We start from the raw sequence: 23,948 nt of genomic DNA, 5'->3' as shown, positions 1-23,948 counted from the left end.
TATTCATGGCGAGTTTATACTTATTTATTCCTATTGAAAGATTGTTCTTAAGCGTAAATGTTTTTTCTCCATCTCCTGTGTTTGTCCCAGATATGTTTACAAGAAAGCTGTCATGTTCCTTCTGATACTTCATTTAGGTCTTTTCCTCTCCTCTCAAAAGATGGGCTCTTAATCCCAGTAACTCTTCTCTGCAGATGCTCCATCTGAATTCAGCTGGACTCGGTCTGAGAAGCCGGAGGTGCCCACAGCACCGTGTGAGTTCACTCCACTGCCTTCTGCACTCCCGTTCATCCTTGGTGGCTTTTACTGGCATTGGCTTGACCAAGAGGTCTTGGGGTGTGAACAGCGGAGTCTACAGTCATCCTGTGATGGAACGTGCCCGATTCCTTTTCTTGTTCTTTCTTCAGTTTGAGCTCTCACTTTAAATTCTAAATTCTCGATAGCCCTTGCATTTTGTGCTATTGAATTTCATCTCATTTTACTGTGCTCGTTTTCAAGGCTATCTCGTGCTTTTGAGTAACCAGTTGCTCATTCTCCTGAGCTGGTGACAGCTCCCGGCGTTGTGCCGTCGGACATTTCATCGCGAACTCGTCTGGGCAGAGCGGGGGCCATGGGACTGACCAGGGAGAATCACTAGTGCCCTGGTAATTTGTCTGTCAGCACAGATCATTGTAGCATCGTTTGTAACTATTCTAATCCTTGACCTATTTTTTTTAACTTCAGCTAATACTTTTTAGTGTGGTGGTATGTTAAATGTTCCACTGAAAATTAAATGAATTAGTCCTATTATATTGGCTTCGTCTAAAGAGGCAAGGAAACATTTTTATGGCAAATCTGCCTATGGTATTCCTGTGCTATATTTCTTATTCCAATTTCCATTCCTCTTTTGTAATCCATCCCTCTAAAACTTGCTTTTCTGCTTTGCATCCTGTTGAGGTCAGACCGTAATGGTCTGGAGTAGCCTGGGTCATATTTCTTTTTCCTTCACTGTTTTTTTTAAGTATTGTTATTTTCAATTCTACATCACCTGTCACTTCCAGTAAGAAGGATTTATTAAAAACCAAAAAATCTTCTGTCAGTTTTATGATTTCATGTTCTAATATTTTAGGAATTCCGTGATGGGGATTATCTGATCATTTAATGCCTGAATTGGGATTTTTTTTTTTCTTCTTCTTCTACGAGAGCGGGCTGTTTTAATGTCCTGGTTCCTGGAAGTTAAGTTGCCTTTGCCAATCCAGTATCTTAGTAGTCTTACTGAGAGCTGAGATAACACTGAGATCATGGCAAGTTTATGTCAGTATCTACCTCACTCGTACAGCTTAGCTGTCTCATTTTTTTGTTTTAATTTTAGTTGTGTTGCTGATGAAGTCTTTATTGCATCCTTCACAAAGTCTTGGCTTGTGACCCTGTCTTTTATACCTTCATCTTCTCACAGCCAATACGTGTTCTTGGCTGGAGACAGGCATTCCCCCTTCTGTCTACTCCTCTGTTTTCAGGTGATTATTATTCTATTTCGATCCGGACCAGAATTTCTAGTCCTCTATAGATGGAGGCCTAAATCTTGCCTGAATGTTTTACCATGAGGACCTCTGTGCTGAATTAATGCAATTTTTACACCTCATTGCCTTATTTTTAAAGGGAAAGAAAATGACAAACTCAGCAGGCTTCTTGAAATCTGTACGTTTTTCCAATTGTGTGAAGTGATAAAGATATTTCTACCTTTTCTGCTGCTTCAGAAGCAGCAGAGAAAATCTTGGTGTACTTCAGCATATCAGCCTGCTACGCTTCGGTCATTGTATCCTGGCAACTGAAAGTATTTTTAAATGAGTGTTTTGGGTGTTTTTTTCATCAGTCTATCATTTTCATCAATCTAAAAATTCTAAAACTGAAAACTTCCAACAAAGCACCACAGAATTCTAGAGGAGCAAGAAGGACTGAGAAAATAGTATTATTTATTTTATTTGAAACATCACCTTCATGACTTCTAGGAACGTCTCTTTACGTGTAAGGCATTCAAAACTGAGTTGTATGAAAAGCATCGAAGGCACAAGTTCTGGGGAGAGGTGTTTGGGACCAGCTGACTGTGGCTGACAGTGTGTTCTTCACTTGTAAATTTGCTCTGAGCCCTCCCATTTGTTCTTAACAGATTCTTAACTCTCTCTCATAATTGAGCTCTGGGAGTTAGGCAGATTAGACTATCTGAATATATATTGCTGAAACAATTGAAAACTTTTAATTGCTTCTGCCAGAGACAGAGACATGTACGATTTTAAAATAATCTTTTTAAAAACAGGTTGAAGATATTAATTATGTAAATTTCCATATAAATTTGACCTCTTGTTAAAAGGTGACTCCTTCAAAGGAAGGGGGTGTGGAGGCTTTCAGCTCAAAGGCAAAATGTTTTAAAAGATAGGGGAAGGCAAGTTTAAACTGCAGACAATTTTGGAGCCTTAAGACAAGCAGTTGCTCGTGCTCTCAGGCTTACTACCTGTTCATGTAGACGGCTATGCTCACCGTTTCATGTTCTTTCTTACGACTTTATGTGAACATCCTTTTTGGCAAGGGCATTTCTGTAGTAGAACAAGAGTAAAACCCTAGCAGACTGATTCAGTCCCATTGGCTGTGCTGCTTCAAGTGTATGTTGGACCCTCCAGTATTTTTCTCATTATGATTTACTGGATTTGGAGAACAGTGCTGCTGTATGTGCTTTGTGTACGTGCGATGGCAGTGACACCAGGCACATGTGTGTGTTTTCCCTATACAAGAATCCAGAGGATAGATGCTCTTTTCCTCGTGTTTATCAATGCTTGAATTTCTCGTTGTTTACTGTAAGATCTCAGAGTAAGTTTTGCTACTTTTCTTACCCGGATTCTCACAGGTGTGCAAGGTGCAGTTCCATCCTGCAGCATGGCCGAGGTGCTGGCTGTGCCTGCAAGGGCTGCGTGTCCCAGCTTCACCAGCTCTGCTCCTTTCTGCGAGCCTGCAGGAGTGCTTGTCTCACCCCAGGAGTGAAAATAGCAGTGTACAATTTGCAGCTTTTCCCAGGGTTGGGAAAGGACCTGTGCTAGCGAAGGGCAGCAAGGAGAGTGTTTGGAGGAGCGACGCACAAGAACTACAAGCCCACTTCTGGCAGCGTCTTTAGTCTGTATTGAATACACGGAGAAAGGAGTCAAAATACTCATCCTTTTTTGAAGAAGAAAAATAAGTTATGAGATTTTTTTTTTTTTCACAGTTATTATTGTGGCTTCTCCATCAGCCTTTGGCTGTGAAGAAATTCTGTCTTTCCAGATTATCCTTGACTGACATTTGGTTGGAAGAAACTGGCTATGTTCTTCTGGGGTCTCTTGCCAGCGACTCACTTGGTTGACCTCTCTTTTTTTCCTCCTCTTCTGCGGTGTGTTTTCCTCATGTTTGCGGTGCCACCGCCTCTACCCCGGCTGGGTCTGCCCTGCCGAGCTGTTTGTTTGGTGTGTGGGATAGCGGAGCAGGCCTGATGTGGTTCTGAGATAGGCCGCGCACTCCCCATTTGGGGTCTGAATTCAAATAAGCAGCATCTTGAAGATAAAATCTCGCAGATTGCCAACCAGTATTACCACTTCTCTCATATTTTAAGTGGCCTCGGTAGTGCCGTGCCCAGGTGGAGGCCAGGTGAATTCTCTTACTTGTGTGGGCTCTCGGGCACTGAAAGAAATGACTTGAGAGTTCTCTAAAGGGGAAGGTGTATGTGCCATCCATGTCAATCTAAAGATGAAAACTCTAAAAAATAATAATTGTCACACTAATCTACTCTCGAAAAACCTACACTGCTTGAATGAACAACAAAAAATTTGGGGGTATTTTTTTCAAAAAAGAGATGGTCTTTGCTATTTGCGGTCATAGCCTGTGAAGGATATAATTGTGGTGTTGTAATTAAATGGTCATAGTTTTCGCTTTTAGCATGTGCAAAAAGAGCAAGAGAGAGCGCTAATATAAATATATTTATCTTTGCAAAGTAACACTTATTTAAGCCTTGGCTGCCTTAATGATTATGCAAAAAAAATCTTTATTTTAGAGTAACTGTGTCTAATTACTAGAAAATATAATCTCATTATAAAAGAGGATTTTTATTCTTTAACTAAAAAAGCCCCAAATTTTCAGTTCATTACATGTCAGCTCAGAGTTGCTTTCTTCCTGTATGATTCAGTGATTACATTTCTCTGAATATTTCAATTTAACTGTCTTGCACTAAGATAGCAAGTGCAGCCTGGGAGAGAAGGAACAATTCTAGTTCTTCTAGAGACTGAAAAATTACAAGTTCCAGAACACAGCACGTTCTAGGCATACCCGAAGGGCTTAAGAGTTCTTTTCAACCTAAACCAAGGCAGCTCTCCCCTTTCTGCTCGCCTCCTCTCACCCCCATTTTGAGTGTGGGCCTTGTTTCATGTCGGATATTAGTACAGGATGAATACGCAGATCTTCCACCTGCTGGAAAGTGAGACAAGGTCTCAGTGTTGTCATTGTTGGAGATCTGTGCAGCTTTTCCTGGCTCCTCAGCTCCACATTTATGTGTTTTGCTGGAAATGGCCTTTTCTTGCTCACAAGAATGGAAGCTCTGGAATAGGGAGGATGAATCAACAAAATCATGTTTTTTGCTTGTTAATCGATGTTGTATGAGGAACACGCCTTCATTTACTAAGATGTAATCCTCAGCTTAGGATAACTGCAAGCAGTTCATCGGCTTCTCTTGGCTGTAGAAGTGCTGGAGATTTTGATGGTTACTGTGTGTTTCTGTTGGATTTTACCAGAGCAAGGCTCTGCTGTAATGGTGCATTACCTGATAATGACAGGAAGGAGTGGAATGAAAATATTTATGTCTTGATCTGGCACTGCAGTTACTAGTGATATTAATCATTATTGTATACTTCTTGTATATTTTCTGAGACAGTCTTTGAGTTATTAGGATATCTTAGCTTGTACGTGTTTCTTGGAAATATGTTTTTTTGCCAACCTTAACACCAAGAATAAATGAAAGCTATGATAATATATTTGGTTTTGAATTACAGTCTTCTGGAATGACTTTATCTTCATTTAGTCAGGCATACTCAGTTATAATTTAATTTACTTTTTTGCCTAGAAATATGTAAAGTAGTTCATTATTCTCCGTTACACCTTTCTTTTAAATAAACTGCCTGAGAAGTCATAGTCCTGTGTTGCTAAAGGCCTAATGCTTTAGAAAGGGATGTCGCTGCTGCTTAGGCTCACTGGTAATGGAGATTTTCAGGCTAATGCAATAGCTTATACTGGAAAGTTCTGTGGTCCAGTGCATTAAATGGAGACATCTTTCAGAGTGAGATAGTATCTAATCACTATAACTCACAAATTTCTTAAATAGTGGTTTTGTCCATCCTGGGTCTTATAATGATACACTTAGGTTTTGTGGTTTTTGTCTCCTTATTTCTTATGTAATATTCTTATACTTAAAGACTTGGAAAATGAGGTGCAGTGATTTTGCAGATCAATGACACAAGCTGTTTGTTGGCGTATGCAGATGCTTCAGTTGTGTGTACAATTACATAATTTATAGTACTTAAATCAAATGTTTGTTTTGTGGGCTAGGGAGCTCAGCTCTTTGCTAAAGCATTCTTTAAAATCTTCCTGTTCTGTGGAGGAATCAGAATTTGGGATACATAGGGAAAAGAAAAAAAAAAAAAGCAGAGGGTGTTGAAACGATAGGAAAAAAGCATGTTACGATTTTTAAATTGTAGTTCACAGAATAAGTTCAGTAACTTAATGTAAATGTTGGTATATCAACCTATTTTTTTTAATCTTTGCTTTTTTTTACTGACTTGCTAGGAAGAGAGACTTCTGTCTCTGTTTAGCCTTTGCCTAAACTCACAGTTTTAAACGTTGATAGCAGCTGCTGAAATGAACAGTCAGGTGTCACATGGAATATGCATTCATTCACAGAAAAAGCATAATAATTAAGTAGAAAATTATTTTAGTTGTTTTCATTGTTTCAGAAGTATTCTAGAGAAATACTGCTATGTTGTATTGGTTAGAAATGGGAGTAAATTTATCATTGAAGAAGCATTTAATAAAGATTTCTGTTTTTAAACTTGGTTCCTGTCTGTGGTTGCAATATTGGGCATAGAGCCATTTACTGGTGCCTCTTTCTCCTTTTTTTCTGCTATCATAGTCTAGAAACAAGTAAAAATGATCTACTAAATAAATACCTTTTTTTAAATATGAGGAATTGTAGCAAATACCTGTCTAAACGTAGAATCAAGCTCATAATGTAAAAAGCATTGCAGAAAATTCCGGTTGTTATACCAAGTGGGCAAGTTTTTTAATCCTTACTCTTGCATTTTGTGTTAAATACTGAGATTTCAGTCTTAAGTTTTGTTCTTTTCAGCTTTCATGGCTTAGTTTCATTTGGTTTGTAGAAAATGATGTGTTTGTTACTAAGGTGTCTCCTCTAACCAAACTCTTGAACCCAAACACAAACTCTAATGCAATTCAGATCCAGATGTACTCTTCTGTCCTAACGGTAATCAAAACCAAAGGGACAATTTATAACATTTAATTAAAAATGAAAAAGCGAAGAATACTTCACTAAAGCAAAATTAGCTCTGCTTTTATTACATTAAAATACCCAGCAGATGTTAACAAAAGAAGCTTGTTTTCCTCGGAAAGGTGGAGGGAGTTGTGTTGTGGAAGAGGTGGTTTGAAGAACTTTGCACTGCTGCTTCTCAGTGGCTTTGGCTTGTTATGGTGTTCACAGCATCACAAAGCAGCCTGTGGCTCGCAAGCAGAAATCAGGAAGGACTGAAATAGCTGTCGTTGCAGAGAAGTGGGCTGGAAATTAAAATAGAGGCCACCTAGCTACCACAGGTCATGAAGGAAAGCAGCATCTGTACATCTCTTTGTGGTCATGCTGCATCCTAGGATGTCTCTGGTCACTTTACTCAATGGGAAGACAAATTGCTGGTTGAATCAAACTGCATTACTAAGAGGAAGCTTTGTGGTGTTTAGTGTCTTGTAGGTGCTTGAAATAATATGGACCGGACTTCAGAGTCTGGTTGTTTTGCATCTCTTGATGGTTTCCTTCTTAAGGTGTAAGGTGTGAAGTTTGTATCTCACTGCTGCTTCTCTGGTTAGATATTTGCCAGGAGGAGTGAAAATTTCTCTCTCCTCTAACCTTATCTCAGTTGTAGGTAATCAAAACCTTGTAGTCTGAGTTTGGGAAGTTTTGAGTCCGCGGCATGGAGAGGAAGACGGCCCTTCTCGTTGTCTAAGGTTTGGTGGCTCCAGTCTGGCAAGGCTGCGTCATCTTCTGTGGGGAATTTTTCCGAGTCTGAATTCTATAGCTTGGCGGGAGGTTGACGTGCTTGGTGATAATACAAATGTGATAAATACTTGCTCCTATTGTGGGCATTTTCTCAAAGAAATACAAAACAAGTGTGTGCAATTGAGTACCACATCGATTTTTGGTTTTCAGAGACAGTTGCTGTTGAATTCTGGGTAAAGTAATGTAATAATACTGGGAGAGACTGAAAAGTATTTCCAGCTACAACACCATTCTTCCTAGGAATTGTAAGGTATAAGCAGGGAGGAGAAAAAAATCCCACAAAACCCCTAGAAAAGCAGTAGTGCTTGTTATAGCTAATGTGACTGGAGAACTGATTACAGCGCTTTTTTCTACTGATATTTTACCCCACCATATGTAGTCCTGTCTTCAGACAGCTTCTGTAGTGAATATACTGTGCTTGCTTTCACAGGCTTGATGAGTTGAAATGAAGAAGGAAAATATAGTTAGAAACAAACTTTACATTTGGTGATTTGTAACAATCCAAAGGTCGAAGCAAAAGTATTTGTCTTGGTTACAGTAAGAGACGGTAAGATCCTGAGTTGCTGTGGATTACATACTAAGTCTAAATTATTGACTTTAAAAATTGTATTAAGAAGAAAAATTATTCCATATTAGAATAGGAAAATTTACTGATATTTGTGTTTCTGATGCCCTGTCTTTTCAGAAAAAAATAATTGAAAAATATTAAATCTTATGTCTTAAACTTGTATCTTAATTTAGAAAACCTTTGTCATAGATTCAGCTAAGAATATCATACCTTTGAAGCTGGAAAACAAGAGCCTGCTCCTTCTTGAGAAAAAAAGAAAAGAACTTGCCTATTAGCTGTATTTTTTCTGATTATATATCAAAATATTTGACTTTTTTTTTTTTTTTTGGTGCTTCTGAGAGCTAGCTTTTATTCTAACTCATTAAATAATCCAGCAAGCCATCTGGCATGTGCAAAAGGAAGAAGAAACTTAGGCTTTTGATTAGTAACAATAGAAAATCCCTCAACCCTGCAGCTGAGCCTATGTTTTATGGAATTTTTATAAACTTGTGTGACTTGTCTAATGCGTAACTGTTATATACCATTTTATAAGAGGCTGGTTATCATTCCGATCTGGTTTGATCAGTTTAACTGTTCCCACACCTTCATAGAAGAAGAGGTGAGACGCAAGGACCGGTTTTTATTGGGCAGGGGGCACAGAGTCCGCACTGGTGGGCAGCGGGAGCCTCTTCTCATCGTGTGCACCGGCTGCTGCTTTAACTCCTGTTACCAACCGGAGTCCAGCGCAGAACCCTGAGATCTCACAGCAACAGGAGAGCCTGTGCCCAGGCCACGTGTTCCCACTTTGTCCTGATTGATGGCTTACTTGGTGGGATAATTCAGCTTCAGAAATGCCTCTGCTGAGGTAGGTGCCGGTTGAGCAGGCTTTGATGTGCAGTGTTTTTGGAGTGAGCCGGTCTGTGGGGACCTGCTGTGCCCCTCGGCCTGTGGCTGGCTCTGGCATTAGGGGCAAGGGCTGGTTGTCAGCAGAACCCCTCCATTCGCTCCTGTCTGATGGGACAGTGCTCCTGCCTGCAGAGCCTGTGACCCCAGATCTCAGCTACTTACTGAGCAGTTAGAGAGGAGTCATTGCTTCTGTATCCTGTGCAGCAGTTGAGGTTAGCAGATGGAGGAGATCTTCTGGCAGCCCCCAGCAGCTGGTGGTGCCTGCTGGTGTGGTGAACCCATTGTGAAGAAAAGAGATGAAGCCGTGGAGAATGTGGGTTAAATGCCAGCCTGCTGCTTGTAAATTGTCAGGTATCTTCTAGTACAAAAGATGAATATGGGAAACGAATAAGCAGAATGGCTTGAAAACACAGGGAACCAGGAGTTGCCACTGAAGATTAGGGAAGCCTGAGGTCTGCTATCCATTGCTGTTATGCTGCTTACAACGGGTGAATCAGACTCCTGCTTGATGGGAAATTGATGTTTCAGTGTAGCTGTTTGAACGTGGTGTCAAAGCAAAGACAGGCAGTGGCATTAGAAATTTGGGTGAGGGCATTAAGTATTTGGGTGAGAGGGTCCCAGGGGTAGCGTGGGTGGAGGAGGAGGCCATGAGCTGAGGTGGATGTCAACAACCCATCCTGCATCCAGAATGCAGCCAGTTGAAGGAACTCCTGGCTCAGGTGTGTTCAAAATAGAGCGGCAGCCACTGGGACAGGAGATGCGGGGAATAGATGCTCTGAAAGACGCTACTGGAGACATGTGGAGGGAGAGACTTTAGGACTATGTGGGGACTCCAGAACAATGTGAGAGAGGTCTCCAGGAGAGGACCCAAGCAGCATTTGTGGGACCCCACGCTAGCCCCAGGTCTATATACACCTCATGGCTGACCTCTTGGACCATGTAGCCTCCTCCTTGGGACAGAGAGGCTGTGTCAGGAACCACCGCACTCACCCACCCGCTTGCTCTCCTGGGCTGCACCACGTCTGCTGAACAGTGAAGTCATGGTTTGTAAAATTGGGTCTACAGCTGTGATGAAAATGTTTTGGTATCTGAGCCCATTTGGACTTAACCTGTGACAGTCAGGAGGTGGTGTCTGAAGCTGGGGGAGCCTTGATAGCCATTGTCTTTGAAGTGTGTTCAGTTTAGTAAAGCACTGAAAGCATCCTAATAAAAAACCCCATAGTTTCATTATCTGTGAGGTGTGTAGAGTTTTATACTAATGCTCTATTCCTGTATGTTTTTTAAAATTCTCATCTCTTGACTCTTCTTAATGCTGCAAATTGTAAAATCTGTCAAATTCACACACTGAACTTATACTATGCTTTTTAGGTGTATACTGAGGGAGTTTAGCTCCCCATTTGTCTCTTCCTCCTCTTATTCCTTCTTTTTGTTTGGAAATTTTGTCCTACACCATTTGTTGCCATGCTACTTTGCAGCATCAAAATACTTCTCAAAATCACACAGAGCAGGGAGGGGAAAAAAGTACAACTGGAAATGTTGCCCATGACTGCTCATTGCTTATTTGTGCTCTTTAGCCAGGAAAACCTTGTTAAAACTAAGTAATGTGAACAGCTGAGATTGACATTTAAATATAATTTTACAAAATATTGATGCCTCAGTTTGAAACTTTCAGTCACCTTTTTTTGCACTAGCGTATTACACTGGTACCAACATTAGTGGCAGTGCAGAAATGAAAGATTATTTAAAACCAAAAAAACACAGCAACAACAAAACCAAAAGCAACTGCTAAAGAAAATGTGGTAGTGACAAGTATCATCCTACCACCTTGAAGTACATCTTTCTTTGAATTCTTCCTCTGGACAATTCTTTTTCTACTAAGTAGTCCATATTTTGAGGGTTTTATGTTTGTGCAGACTCTCAAAACAGTTTGTGTTTGTGGGATAAACAGCAGAAATGAGGGAACAGCGCAGCTTTCTGAGCTGTTACACGAATGCCTAAGTAGTAGAAGCTGCACAGTGCAACAAATATCGTATGACAATACTGAGGACATAAGTGCCGCTGCAGTTACTATTTTCTATAATAGATAATGGTTATTACTTGATAACACAGTGCACTAGCTGTCACAAGCCATTTTTCCTGTTAGGAAGACTATAATTTTTCTCTTTTGTAGTTCATATTTCAGTGCATTAGTGTGCTGACGATAATGACAGTGACTTCGAGTTAAGGGGTTTTTTTGCTTCCTTTTATAGTGGGTTGGGCATAGAACATGAAACTGATTAAAATGACCAAAATAAAAAAAAGAGAAAAAGAAGTTCAGTTTTTCCTTTTTCTCTCTGGTTGCTTTGTCCACTTTCTGTTATTTATCAGAAGTTTAGACAGTTTAGTTGACTCTTTTTCAGGCACTTTTTCCTGAGTAGTGGAGCTTTGCATCTTTACAGGATGATGAATGAGTTTTGGGTCTTCTCCTATGGAGTCTCCACATATTCCTGCAGAATATCTTTTGCTATAAAATACTTTCTGCAATGGCAGTTATTGCTTAAAATGTCCTCTGTGTATTGTGTCCCTTTAGATAGCCGAACACATTCGGCCTTTGTTCTTGAAAGGAGAAGCTCTCAGGAGAAGAGCTGGAGGGTGGGAATCCCCATGTTCTTCAGTTCCATGGTGTTGCCATCAGACGGGTGTCTCTGTGAAACCTATGCAGGCCATCTGGGGATGTCACAATTTATTTTCCACAGCATTTTACAGAAGTAATTAAAGTGCTCTTCCCAGAGTTGCAAACTACCTCCAAACTGCAAAAATACTCTGGATAAATCCTCAGTCTGTCAAAAATAGAAGTGACCTCTTCACCTGTTCTAACAGCAAGATTGCACACAGAAGAAATAAATATACCTTTAGTATCGGTGTGTTTTATACAGGGATGCTGTTTTGCTGATAATACTTGCGTTTTCCGGCCTGTGTTGTTTTCTCAGTGGTAGCCAGGAAAGAACAACCCCAAGCTGTTGGAAATGGTGTTAACGTCTGGATTTCACAGTCTCTGCAGGCTCATTTATTAGTTTTTGTGGTGTCTTCACCACTTTGTTTCGCTACGACTTTTTTCCTATGGTGCTAATAACTTTTGTGATTCTAAATGTTATTTAATGCTAAGTTGGGTAAACATCTCCTGGCACTGATGTTCTGCACCCTGATGTGACTGGAAGGGACACGAGTTATGAAATAGGAAGGTTCTTGCATGGCCGCTTGTGTCCTTCATTGACACAGAAATAAATCAAACTGGTGTGCGGCGGTGCCTGGGGACAGTGTGATGACAAGTGGGATGGAAGTGGTACCAATCAGTTGTAGCTAATGGCTTCAGTCAGTTGTACTGGATTTCTTGTGTGATGAGGCTTGCTAACAGTGCAAGCTGGTGAATCTGGTGTCCTTGTCCCAGAAAGGTTGGAGATGTTTGAATGATTCCGGTGTCCTGCCGCTGACAGGACTTAAGTTAGGCTGAATTGTTATTGAAGTAAATGAGGTCCTCGTGATATGACCCGCTTAAAACACTTTTATAATAAGGTTTCTTAGCTAATTTTTACTGGAAATGACTCATGCGTTTTAGGAATTACATTTTAATACATCTAATCGCTTTTAAGAAAGTTTAACGCATATACTCTGTGACTAGAAAAAAACCCCTAAGAAATCTCATTTTCTTTTATACAGAATGCATCAAAATCAAAGATGAAGAAAAAAACAACTAAAACCCAAGAAGCCAAAAAAATCTTGAAGAAGAAATTTAAAGTCAACACAAAAATAGTTTTTACTGAAGATGGAGAGGTAGGATCAATTCAAAATAACTGTATTTTGGTGAGAACTGCATTTGTAGTTTCTTTAAAGACAAAAATACTTGGTATCTGTACAAAAAGATACAGTTTTCAAAAGTGTGTGGTTTCCATAATTGGTTTAAGTTTTGCAAAACTGTTCAGCTTCCATTTAGAATTCAGTTCCACTGGGAAAAAGAGGAATGCTGAGCACTGACCTCTTTCCACCTTTGTCTGTGTAAGGTACTTGTATGAGAGCTGTTACTGGTCGTACAGAACTGTACCTCTTTTCTGCCTATTGTCTTCAAGTTCAGGTGGAATCGAGACTCTATTTCTATCTTACAGAAATGTAAAACAGTTTTCCTGTAGGTATTTGCCATGTCTTGAGTTAATGTACTGGAATTGTAAGAAGTCCCTGGTTTTCTTTCCAGCATTCACTATTTCTAGATTAAAAGTGTTGTAGGAAAGCTAAGGAAACACCAGATTTTCACCTACTGGTGCTGATGTAGCAGTGCATTGAAACTTGTCAGTAATTTAATTGGATCTTTTGATAGCCCCTGGAAAATGTATTGATTTTATACTGAAAGGAACTGTTGGGGATGCCAGTCACTCTAGGGTGTCATTGTGGTGATAACCTCACTGCAAGTCTCCATGCTCCATAAACTTTTCTAACATTTGATTTCACAGCTTCACATGCTGTATATGTTGTTTTTCCATTTCCAGCATTAAGAAAAAAAGTAGCTACTGTTTGTTTGGTTTTTTTACTCTAGATTAATTTCAGTAAGGCTTAAACTGAAAGAGGTCACCTTCACAAGTATGTAATTTGCTTTTGTGAGCAAATAAAGCATTTGATATTGCAGATGAAGGGAGTATAGCCATATAATTGCTGACATTAGACAAAATTTAAAAGGTTTCAGAGGTTGCCCCATTGACTGGAAATAATATCTTCAGATATTTTTAGATATTCAAAAGCTGTTGTGTCATTTTAAATTTTATATACAAATGCTTTATGTATCTATGCAATGAAGCAAAAAGGAGTGAAGATGGAGGAAAAAAAATAGCACAGAGATTACAGTTAGAAAAGTAGCACAGTGGAGAAGTGGTGACTTGTTTAATGAAGCAAATAGTTTGCATCTATGGATGTTGTTCCTGTTCTTCTGAGCTCTGTAAATCTGTGCTTTACAGTTTTACTGCTCTAATCCACATGCTTTTCTTTGGTAAAATAAGGCTCCTTTAAGAAATGTGTCTTTCTAGAAAATACAAATACACAAACTACATTTTACAAATGGAAGTGGAAAAGGTAGGTTTGGTTTATCAGTATCCAGGTGAATAACAGCCTGTGTGCATTAGGGAGTCCTAAACATGTTTGGGTTTGCATTTGTATCTGAACGATATATTTTCTGCTATATAGTTTCTTTTTTAGACTTACTACTCTACCAATCCATAAGCAAGAATGATTTCGCAAAGACTACACCCAGATGATGTCTACTTATACCATGAGGTGTAAGCTATTAGGTCGTAAGATGTGCGGGGGTATTTTGTGGTGAATAGGTAGTCTTTGTCTTCGCTTTAGAGTTTCAGATATTTAAGGGAAGCTTCAGCATGTCATCCACAAGGCAAACTTGAATCACCAAACAATTCCAATCGAGTTTTCCTACAATAACCAATGAAACCCTCCATATCTGTTCTTCTTGCTTTCCCTAAAACATGACCGTGCAGTCATGGTTTTTCATGTGCTGTGTGATGAAGGCTTATCTCATTTTCTCTCAGAATGCTGGAATATTGATTGTTTATATGAAAACATACTGTTTAGATTTACTAGTGTTTTGTTCTGTTGCATATATTTTGCAGAGTCATTTCTTGAAAGCAAATATATTTTTTCTCCCAAAATGACTAGCAGGATTATAAATTATTTGTTCCATTAGGCAAAGAGAGAAAACGAGGGGAAGAAGTTGAAGTGAATCCATTAAACAGTAATATGGTGTAATGGAGGCATTATTTTCAAATACTCGTTTTTGACTGAATATGGCGTTAAATAAGTTTTCCAAGTTTGTATTGTGCAAAAGTTTTGTTTGTTTTTTTCCTTTGCAAATGGCCTTTTTATTTAGTCTAGAAAAATAATGTATTGGAATATTTAGGGCATCAACACTCTGTGGAAAAATGATTCTAACCATTGTTTTTCTTATTGACGTGTATAATTCAGTTGGTACAGCAGTGGCCACCTGTGCAAAAATCCAGTTTGGCGAAAGCAGATGAGGAAGATGATGCCAGTGGTATCGACTTAGATAAAGCAAAAGAGATACTGCGGGAAGAAGACAAATTTGACAAAGAAGAATACAGGAAGAAAGTAAAGGAAAAACATAGGGTAAGTTGCTTTGTACCTCATTTACTGAAGTGCAGAAATAGAAACTGATGTGGATTACTCAGTGAGGAAAAATGCTTAAATATATTGTGAAAAAAGCGCAGTACAAGTTCATTTAAATTCATCAGTTTTCTGAGGACTACATTGCAGACAAGAAGACTGTTCTGACATAAGTAGCTGGATAACACAAGGCCTTATGCAATACCAGTTGTTGGTAATGGTGGAGTTTTAATTACAGCTTTAAAATGTGGTAGGAGTTTAGTGGGAACATATTTTTTTTTTAAACAGTGTTGAGAGGAAAGGTTTGTTTCACAAAAGAGAGTGCTGTTTGGTATATGTGCTGTAACAAATGTTGAAGATATTTAGTGGGAAGGGAAAGTGAAAGAGTGTCTCTGAAATGTCTTCAGACTACTGCTTGCTCAGTGTTCAATATCACATTTCAGATAGGCAAAAGTACTAACTTTTTGCATCGGTCTTATTAGAGCTATCAGAATTTATTTCATGAATTATTTAAATAGTGCCAAATAGTTTTGGCTGTAATTTGAAAACTTCAGCGTCTGCAGTCTGGCTTTTCTTAGGCATCTAAAAACCTTTAAATTGCAGACCATAATTTTGCAAACTGGTTCTCTATTATTTGTCATGGACCAAAGCACAGTTTTCTGACCTTGTCATGTACGAGTCATATGGAACACAGCTGGATATCATTTTGTTCAGGGATCATTCTGCTGGTTGTCATGAAAAGGGTTTGGATTTCTCCAGGTAACAGATAAATGCGAGATTCCAGGAGTATGTGTTGTTAAAGGCCTGCTTTATGCTCAAAGCTTCTAATTTCCAAAGCATTAAAAAGTGTTGTTTTATTGCCCTGCTCTGCAAGTGCTGCCTTTATCCAGTTTGAATTTTGATTGTTAGTGATTCATGCTAGATGTTCTAGTATCTCTTAAGGTTAGTATTTGAACAAAATAGTTTGGAGGGGTTTTGTGAAATCTTCAGGTTATATTTGGGCACAGAAGTATTCCAGCTAAAGTCAAAGCCTACTTCGCACATTTAATTTCAAAGTCTACTTCAGTAGTCCTGTTACAGTCATTTGACATCTACAAAAACCTCACCTTTTTGTTAGCCAAGTGTTGCATTCGAAGGTAGCTGCAAAGAAATAATGTTTTCTGTGCTATAGGTGAAATTATAGTCAATTTTACAGAAAGCAATGCTATCAGATTTCAAGGATGTAGCTTAATAAATTAAGGAAGGAGATACAGATTTATGACTTTCCAGTCAATCTGCTATTCCCTAGCAAATTCATATACTTTGAGTGACACAGTTGCATGTTTGACATCAGACTTCAATGATTAAATACTTCATCAGTTGGTCTTTTAACACAACTTCCTCGTTATAATGCTGAGGAGAACAAATGATGAAATACTTCAACTGTGGTGATACTATGATGCCTCTTTTCAAAAGTGAGGTGGGCAAAATGAGCATAACTGGCTACATCATCTATCTATCTATCATCTATCTATCTATTCTAATTATGAGAAGTGTCAGTTTTCTTGTAGCCTATGTAAAAGAGATTCAAATGTGTTACCAACAAAGGATATGAAAGCAGCAAAAAGACGAGATGTTCTTACCTTATTTTAATGACTTCAGATTTTGCCTCAGTGCAGATGTCTTAGTGCCCCTTCTTGTGTCATTGAAAGAGGAGCTTTTCAAAGTCACGTACTCTCATCCCATCTTACACATCCCCTCACTGGCATTCAGCAGTCCCTTTCATACAAAGTCTGAAATCCATCGCTTGTGACTGTCATTGCTTCTTTAAAAATCCTCCATACTTCACTGTCAGCCAAAATATATCATGGCATAGCACGAACTCTGTCGTCTGGCCTTTTCTTTCTGCAATAACACTAATTATTTCTTTCCCATCTTTGTTTGAATTTCCTTCCTGCAAGCAGACTGCTGTAGGTCTCTGTCCATTTGACATCCTTTCTAACAGGAGATGTGACAACTCTCTGGTTCTTGGTTTTCCAGCTTGGTTTCTGAGTTCTCCTACAAATCTCTCCTAGCTTTTTGAAAAAAAAAAAAGTGGTTAAGTTTTTCTCCTCCGCTTTTCCTTCAGGTTTGTTCAAGATCTTTGCTTAGCTTTTTCATCAATTTAAGCACCTTCTGTTCCTTCACTTTCAGCAAGATTCAAATGTCCATATCTTGATTGATATTTCCACCTCTCGATTTCTTTTCTTCCTACTACAGCTGATGCTTGGTGTAGTTTCCTGGTTTGTATGTTTGGCAGTTTTTATTTTTTTTTCTTTATAGCAATTTTTGAAACATGCTAAGTTTATTAAAGTTATTATATAGGTAGATTAGAAGACCTTTAGAGACAAACGCATTTTTGTTCTGCATAAACTAAATGTAGCAGTCTGCTACATGGTAAGTACTTCAGTAATCCAAAAGTCCTCCGAAGCTGAATGTATGCTAATACCTGAAGTGTCTATATTGACTTCAAAGTGGTGACTTAGAATAACAAAATAATTTATGGAAGGCCATGAAAGCGTATGTTACTTCATCCAGGTTTTTATATCTTGCACATGGGTTCAGATTTTGATTTAGATCATCAGTGGTTGTAGAAAAAGCAGTGTTTTTATAAAGCTTGGCATTTTATAGGTTGTCTTCCACTGAGAATCTCTCTCTTATGGTTTCTTCAATATAATCTTGAATATTAAAGATCTTTGGGAAAAAAGATGAATTTCTTAAAATCAAAACTTGCACAGAGGTTTTTTTAGGTGAATATGGCCTGTAAGCTTAATATGAACTTTCCTTGCAAAACTGTTTCTGATGAAGAGCAAAACTATTCAGAAAGTATCCACAGGCCATTGCTTTTAAATCCGTTTTGAATGTCATTTAATTGAATGAGCGCAGTTTTCAGTATGATCAGAAAGATGTTTTGATGCATTCATGAGATGCTTGGATTAGATGAGATGTGTGTTGCCGTTGCCTTAAGGCTTGTGGAAACCTGCAAAGCGTCTACTCTATAATTAGGTTTCCTTCATGAGTCTCACATTTTGTTATCCTCTCTTTCCCATGTAAATGGAGGAAAATTGAAAATGGATAAAAATAAATAAAATCAGAGGTATAATTGTGATGTAATTAACACTTATTGAAGTTTTGGAAGCAAAGTAAATTTTAGCAGTTGAGCACAAGGGAAAGGGCAGTAACACTGATCAAGATGATACGAAAAGAATTCTGCATTAATGGATATTTAATGGCAGCCCAGTGAGAGGTATAGATTTGAGCTCTTTTGAAATGTGTAAAATGTTATAAAAAACAGTAAAGGGAAGAGTGAATAAAGTATTCAGAACATGTTTTCACACTCCATTTTTCAAGTATTCAACTGAAAATGCACTGTTGTTAGGAGGAAAATAGTGGCAGTGAGGGATTCATCCCGCTTCTTAATAACCTCTCTTTCTGTGTACTAGCCCAAGCTCAGAACAATACCCAATGGTGCTGAAGGGAAAATGAATAGGAGCCTTATTTCATACATTATTTTCCAGCAAGTAAGATATGCTGTGAACTTGGGATGATCAACACGAGAAAATGGCTGGAAGTATTTTTCATTTTATTTTATTCTGTTTGGGCGGTATTAGTAGCAAACAAGCTGAGGCTGCCTTCAGGGGCCCGGTGCTGCAAGATGTGGCGGTTCCGCGCCTCCCTGGAAGATGCTGGACAACCACAGTTGTTGTGGTAGGACAACAGTTAGACTTCAGGTCACAGGGGCATCTTTCAGAAGATGCTGCACCGTAAGCATTGTACCACAAGTCTGTATTTTAAATGCCATATATATTTTGCATTTTTGACACTCCTTGCAGAATCTTCTAGTGATACTGCTGTTGCTGGGAGGAGACTGGAGATGTTTTGTGGCCCTTGTGCTACTGAAATGGTGCTGATTTGTACCACCTGAAGTTTGGAGTTATGTGGTCTCTTAGTTTTGCTCATGGTGTTCTTAATTCAGTAGAAAAAGAGCTATTTTAGAAACTGTATTGAAATTGAGTGGCCTCTGTTTGGTTTGTTTCCTGTTCCCTAAATGCATTTGTTAATGGGCCTTAAATATGTCCAATATCCATACTCACACCACTGGGCTCTTAGACAGTCACTGGCCTTGACCTTGAGTTTTTCCAGGTACTGGTCTTTCACACGGTCTCACAGTGCCTTGCAGATATTCTGTTACAAGTTTGCTCTTTCACGTGAGACTGCTAGATAACCTTTTTTTATCTTGTTCTTACCAGTTAGGAAGTTTTGTGTGAACCTTCTCAAAGTGGGCTTGTGTGGTTCCTTTAGTGTTCAGCTATCAGTGACTTAGGAATTCAGGTCTCTTGTTGCTGTCTGCCTTACTGCTCGTCAGGATTAGTGTATTTGGTGTTCAGTTTATTACTTTTTCTCCTTCTTGTCTTTGTCTCGTGGTTAACAGGGTATCCTTACAAATCACATTATTACATTCAAGGTATGCCTAGAGAGACCATCCAGGTAGATTTAAACATAGAGTTGAAAAGGAGTGTTTTCTAATAATTTTTGCATCAGTATATATGGGGGAGAGTAGGAGAGAGACTAACTTTATTAATTTTATATTAATTCACATACAGTTCTTAAGAATCTGGAAGGGATGCTTCCTCTAAGGAAGAAAAATGGAGTTATAATACTAGTGATGATTTAACAGCCTCAGTGCTGAGATCAGAGCTGATGTTTAAAAAGCATGATGATTTCTGGGTGCATTTAAGGAAAGAGGGTACCACACAGATATACAGGGTGTCTAGCATGCATGGAGAGAGTACTTGGAAAACTATGGTCACCTCATGATGACTTGGAATCTGCATGAATTGAATTGATCCAATGAAAGATGCACTTGATGTAGGAATTTGAGAAAAGAGACCTAAGTTTACGTATCAAGGAAGAATTCTCTTCCTTTGCAACCTGCAGCTGGCCAAAGGTTGTAATCAAACTGTGAGGTTTTTTTTTAAAAGCAGGAATGCTGGTAATTCTAAGTAGTAGGAGAATGGTATGACCAAATCAGTTAAGATGTCAGCTGATACTTGTAGTAGGTTATTTTTCCTCTGTGTGTCTCTTGCCACACCGTGTTCCTTGAGGTTTATTTCCTGCAGTGATGCTGTAGCCTTTGTCCCTCTCCTGCCTAATCCTCACCCTGTGCCGTGGCTGTGCACCCCATGGGAAGGCTCTGGGGGGGAACACCCCGTGCCTTGTCCCTTCCTTCAGCAGGCCCCTCTGGCCGGAGCTCTGGGCTCTGTCCCTCTCCCCGTCTTCCAAATGATTTCTGTTGATGACAGAGTAGTTATGATTTAAGCATGTTTGGTTTAGAGTTGTAATAGATCATTAAATACTGTGTAGAAACAGTTAAAGAAACAGAAAAGACTCCTGCAGGATTTTCTTTATTTTATCAAATTTTTACTTGTGATTAAATATATATATATAAAATATATATATATATTCATGCAATTAGTAACAAGAAAAATAGATGCTATACAGCACAGACCATTCAGTATGCTGGAAGATAAATGTACTCATGAAAAATAGTATTTGTAACTCGAAATCAATCAGTACATTAATTCTGAAGAGAGATAGCATCGTATTTCAACAGAAAGAATATGAAGGGGAAAAAAATCACAGTGCAGTTTTATGCTCTTTAAGTAAAGCACTCAATAGTCCTTCATTTGAGGTGAAATTTGCCAGATTTCAGTGTAATTGTATAGCTGGTTTAATGTGGTGCTGGGTGAAGACGATAACATTCTCTTACATAAAGAGTGTGCCAGCATAGGAGCAAAGTATAATGGGAAAAAGGTTTCTGCTGAGAGGAATGTTTAGCTGAACGGCAAAGAAGAAAAGTATTAGAGATGGAGAGATGTGTAAAATAAATCAAGAGAATATTGCTTTGTTGGAAAGCCTACCTGAGCCCTTTCATAAAAGCTGTTGTGTGCAGGCAATGCCGCTGTTGTGTTCCAAGTGCAGAGCTATTAAGATAAGGGGAATGGACACTGACAGGTGGGTTGACAGGCATCCAATCCCTTGTCGCTCCGGCCTCGCTGTGCTGCTGGCAGAGGCAAGGCTTCGCTCATCGTTTGCTTTTCTTGCACTTCAACAGCTGGATGGGCTACACTTAAAGCTTGAAGTGCCCTTTGATGTTGTCTAAGAGCTTTTCTAGCAAAATCAGGAGTTCTTGGCCTCATCTTCTTGATGTGAAAAAAAGAAAAAAAAACTGAGTAGGTTGTTTGTGTACACTGTAATCAGATGAATGCCAGGAAAGCGCAGCTGTACGTGGAGGCTTAACTTGAGCTGTGCTGGAGTCACAGCCATAGTGCTGTGAGGAGCTTCCAGCGCCAGGCTGCCCGTCCTGCAGTGCCACAGCCGCCCCACACGCTGCCCCCTGCCCGTCCTGCAGTGCCACAGCCGCCCCACACGCTGCCCCCTGCCCGTCCTGCGGTGCCACAGCCGCCCCACACGCTGCCCCCTGCCCGTCCTGCGGTGCCACAGCCGCCCCACACGCTGCCCCCTGCCCGTCCTGCGGTGCCGGGTGCTGCCGGGTTCCTGGCTCTGGGGGCGCAGGGATCCGGGTGTTTCTGCTTCTCAGACCTGCTGTGTGGGAGCCGGGTGTCCCCTTAGGAATGGCTGCGTTAAGGCAGCACAAGAGTCTGTGACCTGTCTGGATTATGAATTCCAGTTCTTAAATGGTGTCATCCCTTCAAAACCAAAAGCAGCCATGGCAGATGAAGCGCATTTTCATCAGCCTTTTTTGTCTACTTTTATCTAGAAAATACTAGCATGTTTTGCAGTGCAACTCCTATTGGCTTTGTCATTAAGATTTTAGTTCAGAGCTTTAAATGTTACTTTTAAACGCCGTTAGCTAACTTAATTCCAGATGTAATTCTGTTGAAACTGTATTTTGAGTTGAATTAGAGTTACCTTTACCTCTCTCTGTGTATGTGCATACAGAGTAGAATGGAAGGTTCTGTGAATTAATTTGAAAGAATCCCTTTGATTTCTGTAGGTTCACAATCTGGCTCAGATGACGTTTGTAGACAAAAGGGTGGTTACTGGACTGCCTCTGTATTTTAATTACTATGATTTAATATGTCATCTTGGATGGCTGTTTGTGAGAAACAAATTTCATGTATATATTTGTCCTACCTTGTGTTCCTTTCCTCTTCAGTTGATGAGCATCCCAAATCACTTTCACGACAATATACACATTTAAACCAGACAGTGTACTTAAAAGCTTTAATTTTTTTTTTTTATCCTTACAACATGTTCAGTGTGTTCAGATGTTAAATGAGACGGGAATAATTTTCAGTTCTGTGCACTGGTTTCCTGTGTTGGTTTTGTTCTAACAGTGTCCTTTTAAAGGTCAGTTTCTGCTAGTTTGTGTTTTCTTCTTTTAAACGAGAATGCCTTTTTTTCCAGCTGCCTCTAAGACTTTTTGCAGTGCTTTGTCGCTGTGCCGTCTTTCACGTGCCTTTGATGCCATGCTTTTCCTATGTTGTCTTAAATATATCATACTAAGCCCATGTGTTTCAGTTTTCCTACTTATAAAGTCAACATCAGCTCTGACATCTTCTCTACAGATGAGGTTTACATTGTTATGTTTATATACTTTGTTGCTTAAAGAGATTATTTAAGAGATTTCTCAAACCAAATGTTAAGAGATTTAAAAAAAAAAACCACAACAAAACAAACACAAAATAATAGGAAAGCTTTTGCTTTTTTTTCCCTTAAGGTGTTAAGATTTGTTTATTTAATAGTAACCAATTTTATACTTAATTTCCAGATTTTTAAAAAAATAATAACCAAAGAAATACTAATAAGTTGATTCAGTTTTATCTTGCAGTTGCGAATGCTGGTCTGTTTTGGTGGTTGGAGCATTGCTTGCATGTTGATGATTTGCTAATGTGTATAGCAAGGCAAATATTAAACTACATAGTGATATAAAATGTAGCAGTGGCCAAAAAGTGACTGCTGAAACGGAATTTACTAACTCAGCGTGTATTTGGTCCTTGCCCATTCTGTTTATTTTTAAGTAATTAATAAATAGGTCTCAGTAATTCCGTTTTATCTTCCATCCACCTGTGCAGAGCAAAAGCACCATAGACAAGGGCACAGTTCGATTCTGTGCTGGCTCACGTATGTGCTGATTGTGCAGCTACAAGTTAGTAAACTTGCTTTATGGGCTGGTGCCCATTTATTAGAACCGGATTTTCAGATACCAAGTTGCTTGCCAGCTGAGCAGTTAAAAATAATAATAATAAAGCGTATTTTTCATGTAAGCAGCACAGACCTGGTGTGAAATCTGAGGTTAGACAATGTGTGGGGTACCACAATGCCATTTATTAAGTCACTTTTCAGAGTACACTTGTGCTTTAGGATTTGGGTGGAAACCAGTTCTTGAATATGATGAGGCTGGTGTATGAGGGATGTTGTGAACTTCAGAACAGCTGCTTGTGCATTTTATGCAGCACAGCTGACTGTCCTTAACTGTGTTCCACTAAAATAACGAGAGGTAGTAAAATACTGAGAAATTGTATCAGGTACTGATATCAACTAAGACTAATTTGCAAATGACAGATTTTTCCAGGCAACAGAGTGATTTGTTCCAAAACTTGGCCGCCTCTAAGATCTGTTGTGTGGTAGACCACTACCTCAGCTGTTAAATGGAACAGGTTGGTAGCTCCAAATCACAGCATCAGTATGTAAAAAATCAGTTACTAAAAACTCAGCATTAAAATCTTTGATCAAAACCTGTGGGAGTTATGAGCATTTAAATAAAAAGACTTCAGATGACTCAGATGAACATGGAGTTTTTACAGGAAATAGGTTTGCCATAGGCTTTTTTAAGGCTCTCACGGCTAAATAGGCCATGAGATTAATTAGTTATATTGATTAAAACTATTTCTTGCCTTTAGGTAAGCAAATAGAAGAGGTCAGTGAAATTTCAGGCTGGTAAAACTGCTGTATATCACCAATTAAAGG

At 39.1% G+C, this 23,948-nt stretch overlaps 1 protein-coding gene across 1 annotated transcript in view; it reads left to right on the top strand.

Annotated features, from left to right (window-relative positions):
- The window catches only part of DDX10 (DEAD-box helicase 10), a 181,244-nt gene that overhangs the window by 92,815 nt on the left and 64,481 nt on the right, over window positions 1–23,948 (top strand). Inside the window, exons 14-15 of the mRNA XM_065642296.1 lie at window positions 12,477–12,590; window positions 14,778–14,939. Coding sequence (XP_065498368.1) covers window positions 12,477–12,590; window positions 14,778–14,939 — 276 coding nt within the window. The remainder of the gene's footprint in view (window positions 1–12,476; window positions 12,591–14,777; window positions 14,940–23,948) is intronic.

The sequence above is a fragment of the Caloenas nicobarica genome, chromosome 1, assembly GCF_036013445.1.
Source record: "Caloenas nicobarica isolate bCalNic1 chromosome 1, bCalNic1.hap1, whole genome shotgun sequence".
NCBI classification, from domain to species: domain Eukaryota; kingdom Metazoa; phylum Chordata; class Aves; order Columbiformes; family Columbidae; genus Caloenas; species Caloenas nicobarica.
Note: the sequence above shows the minus strand (reverse complement) of the source record. Positions and strands in the feature narration are given on the sequence as shown.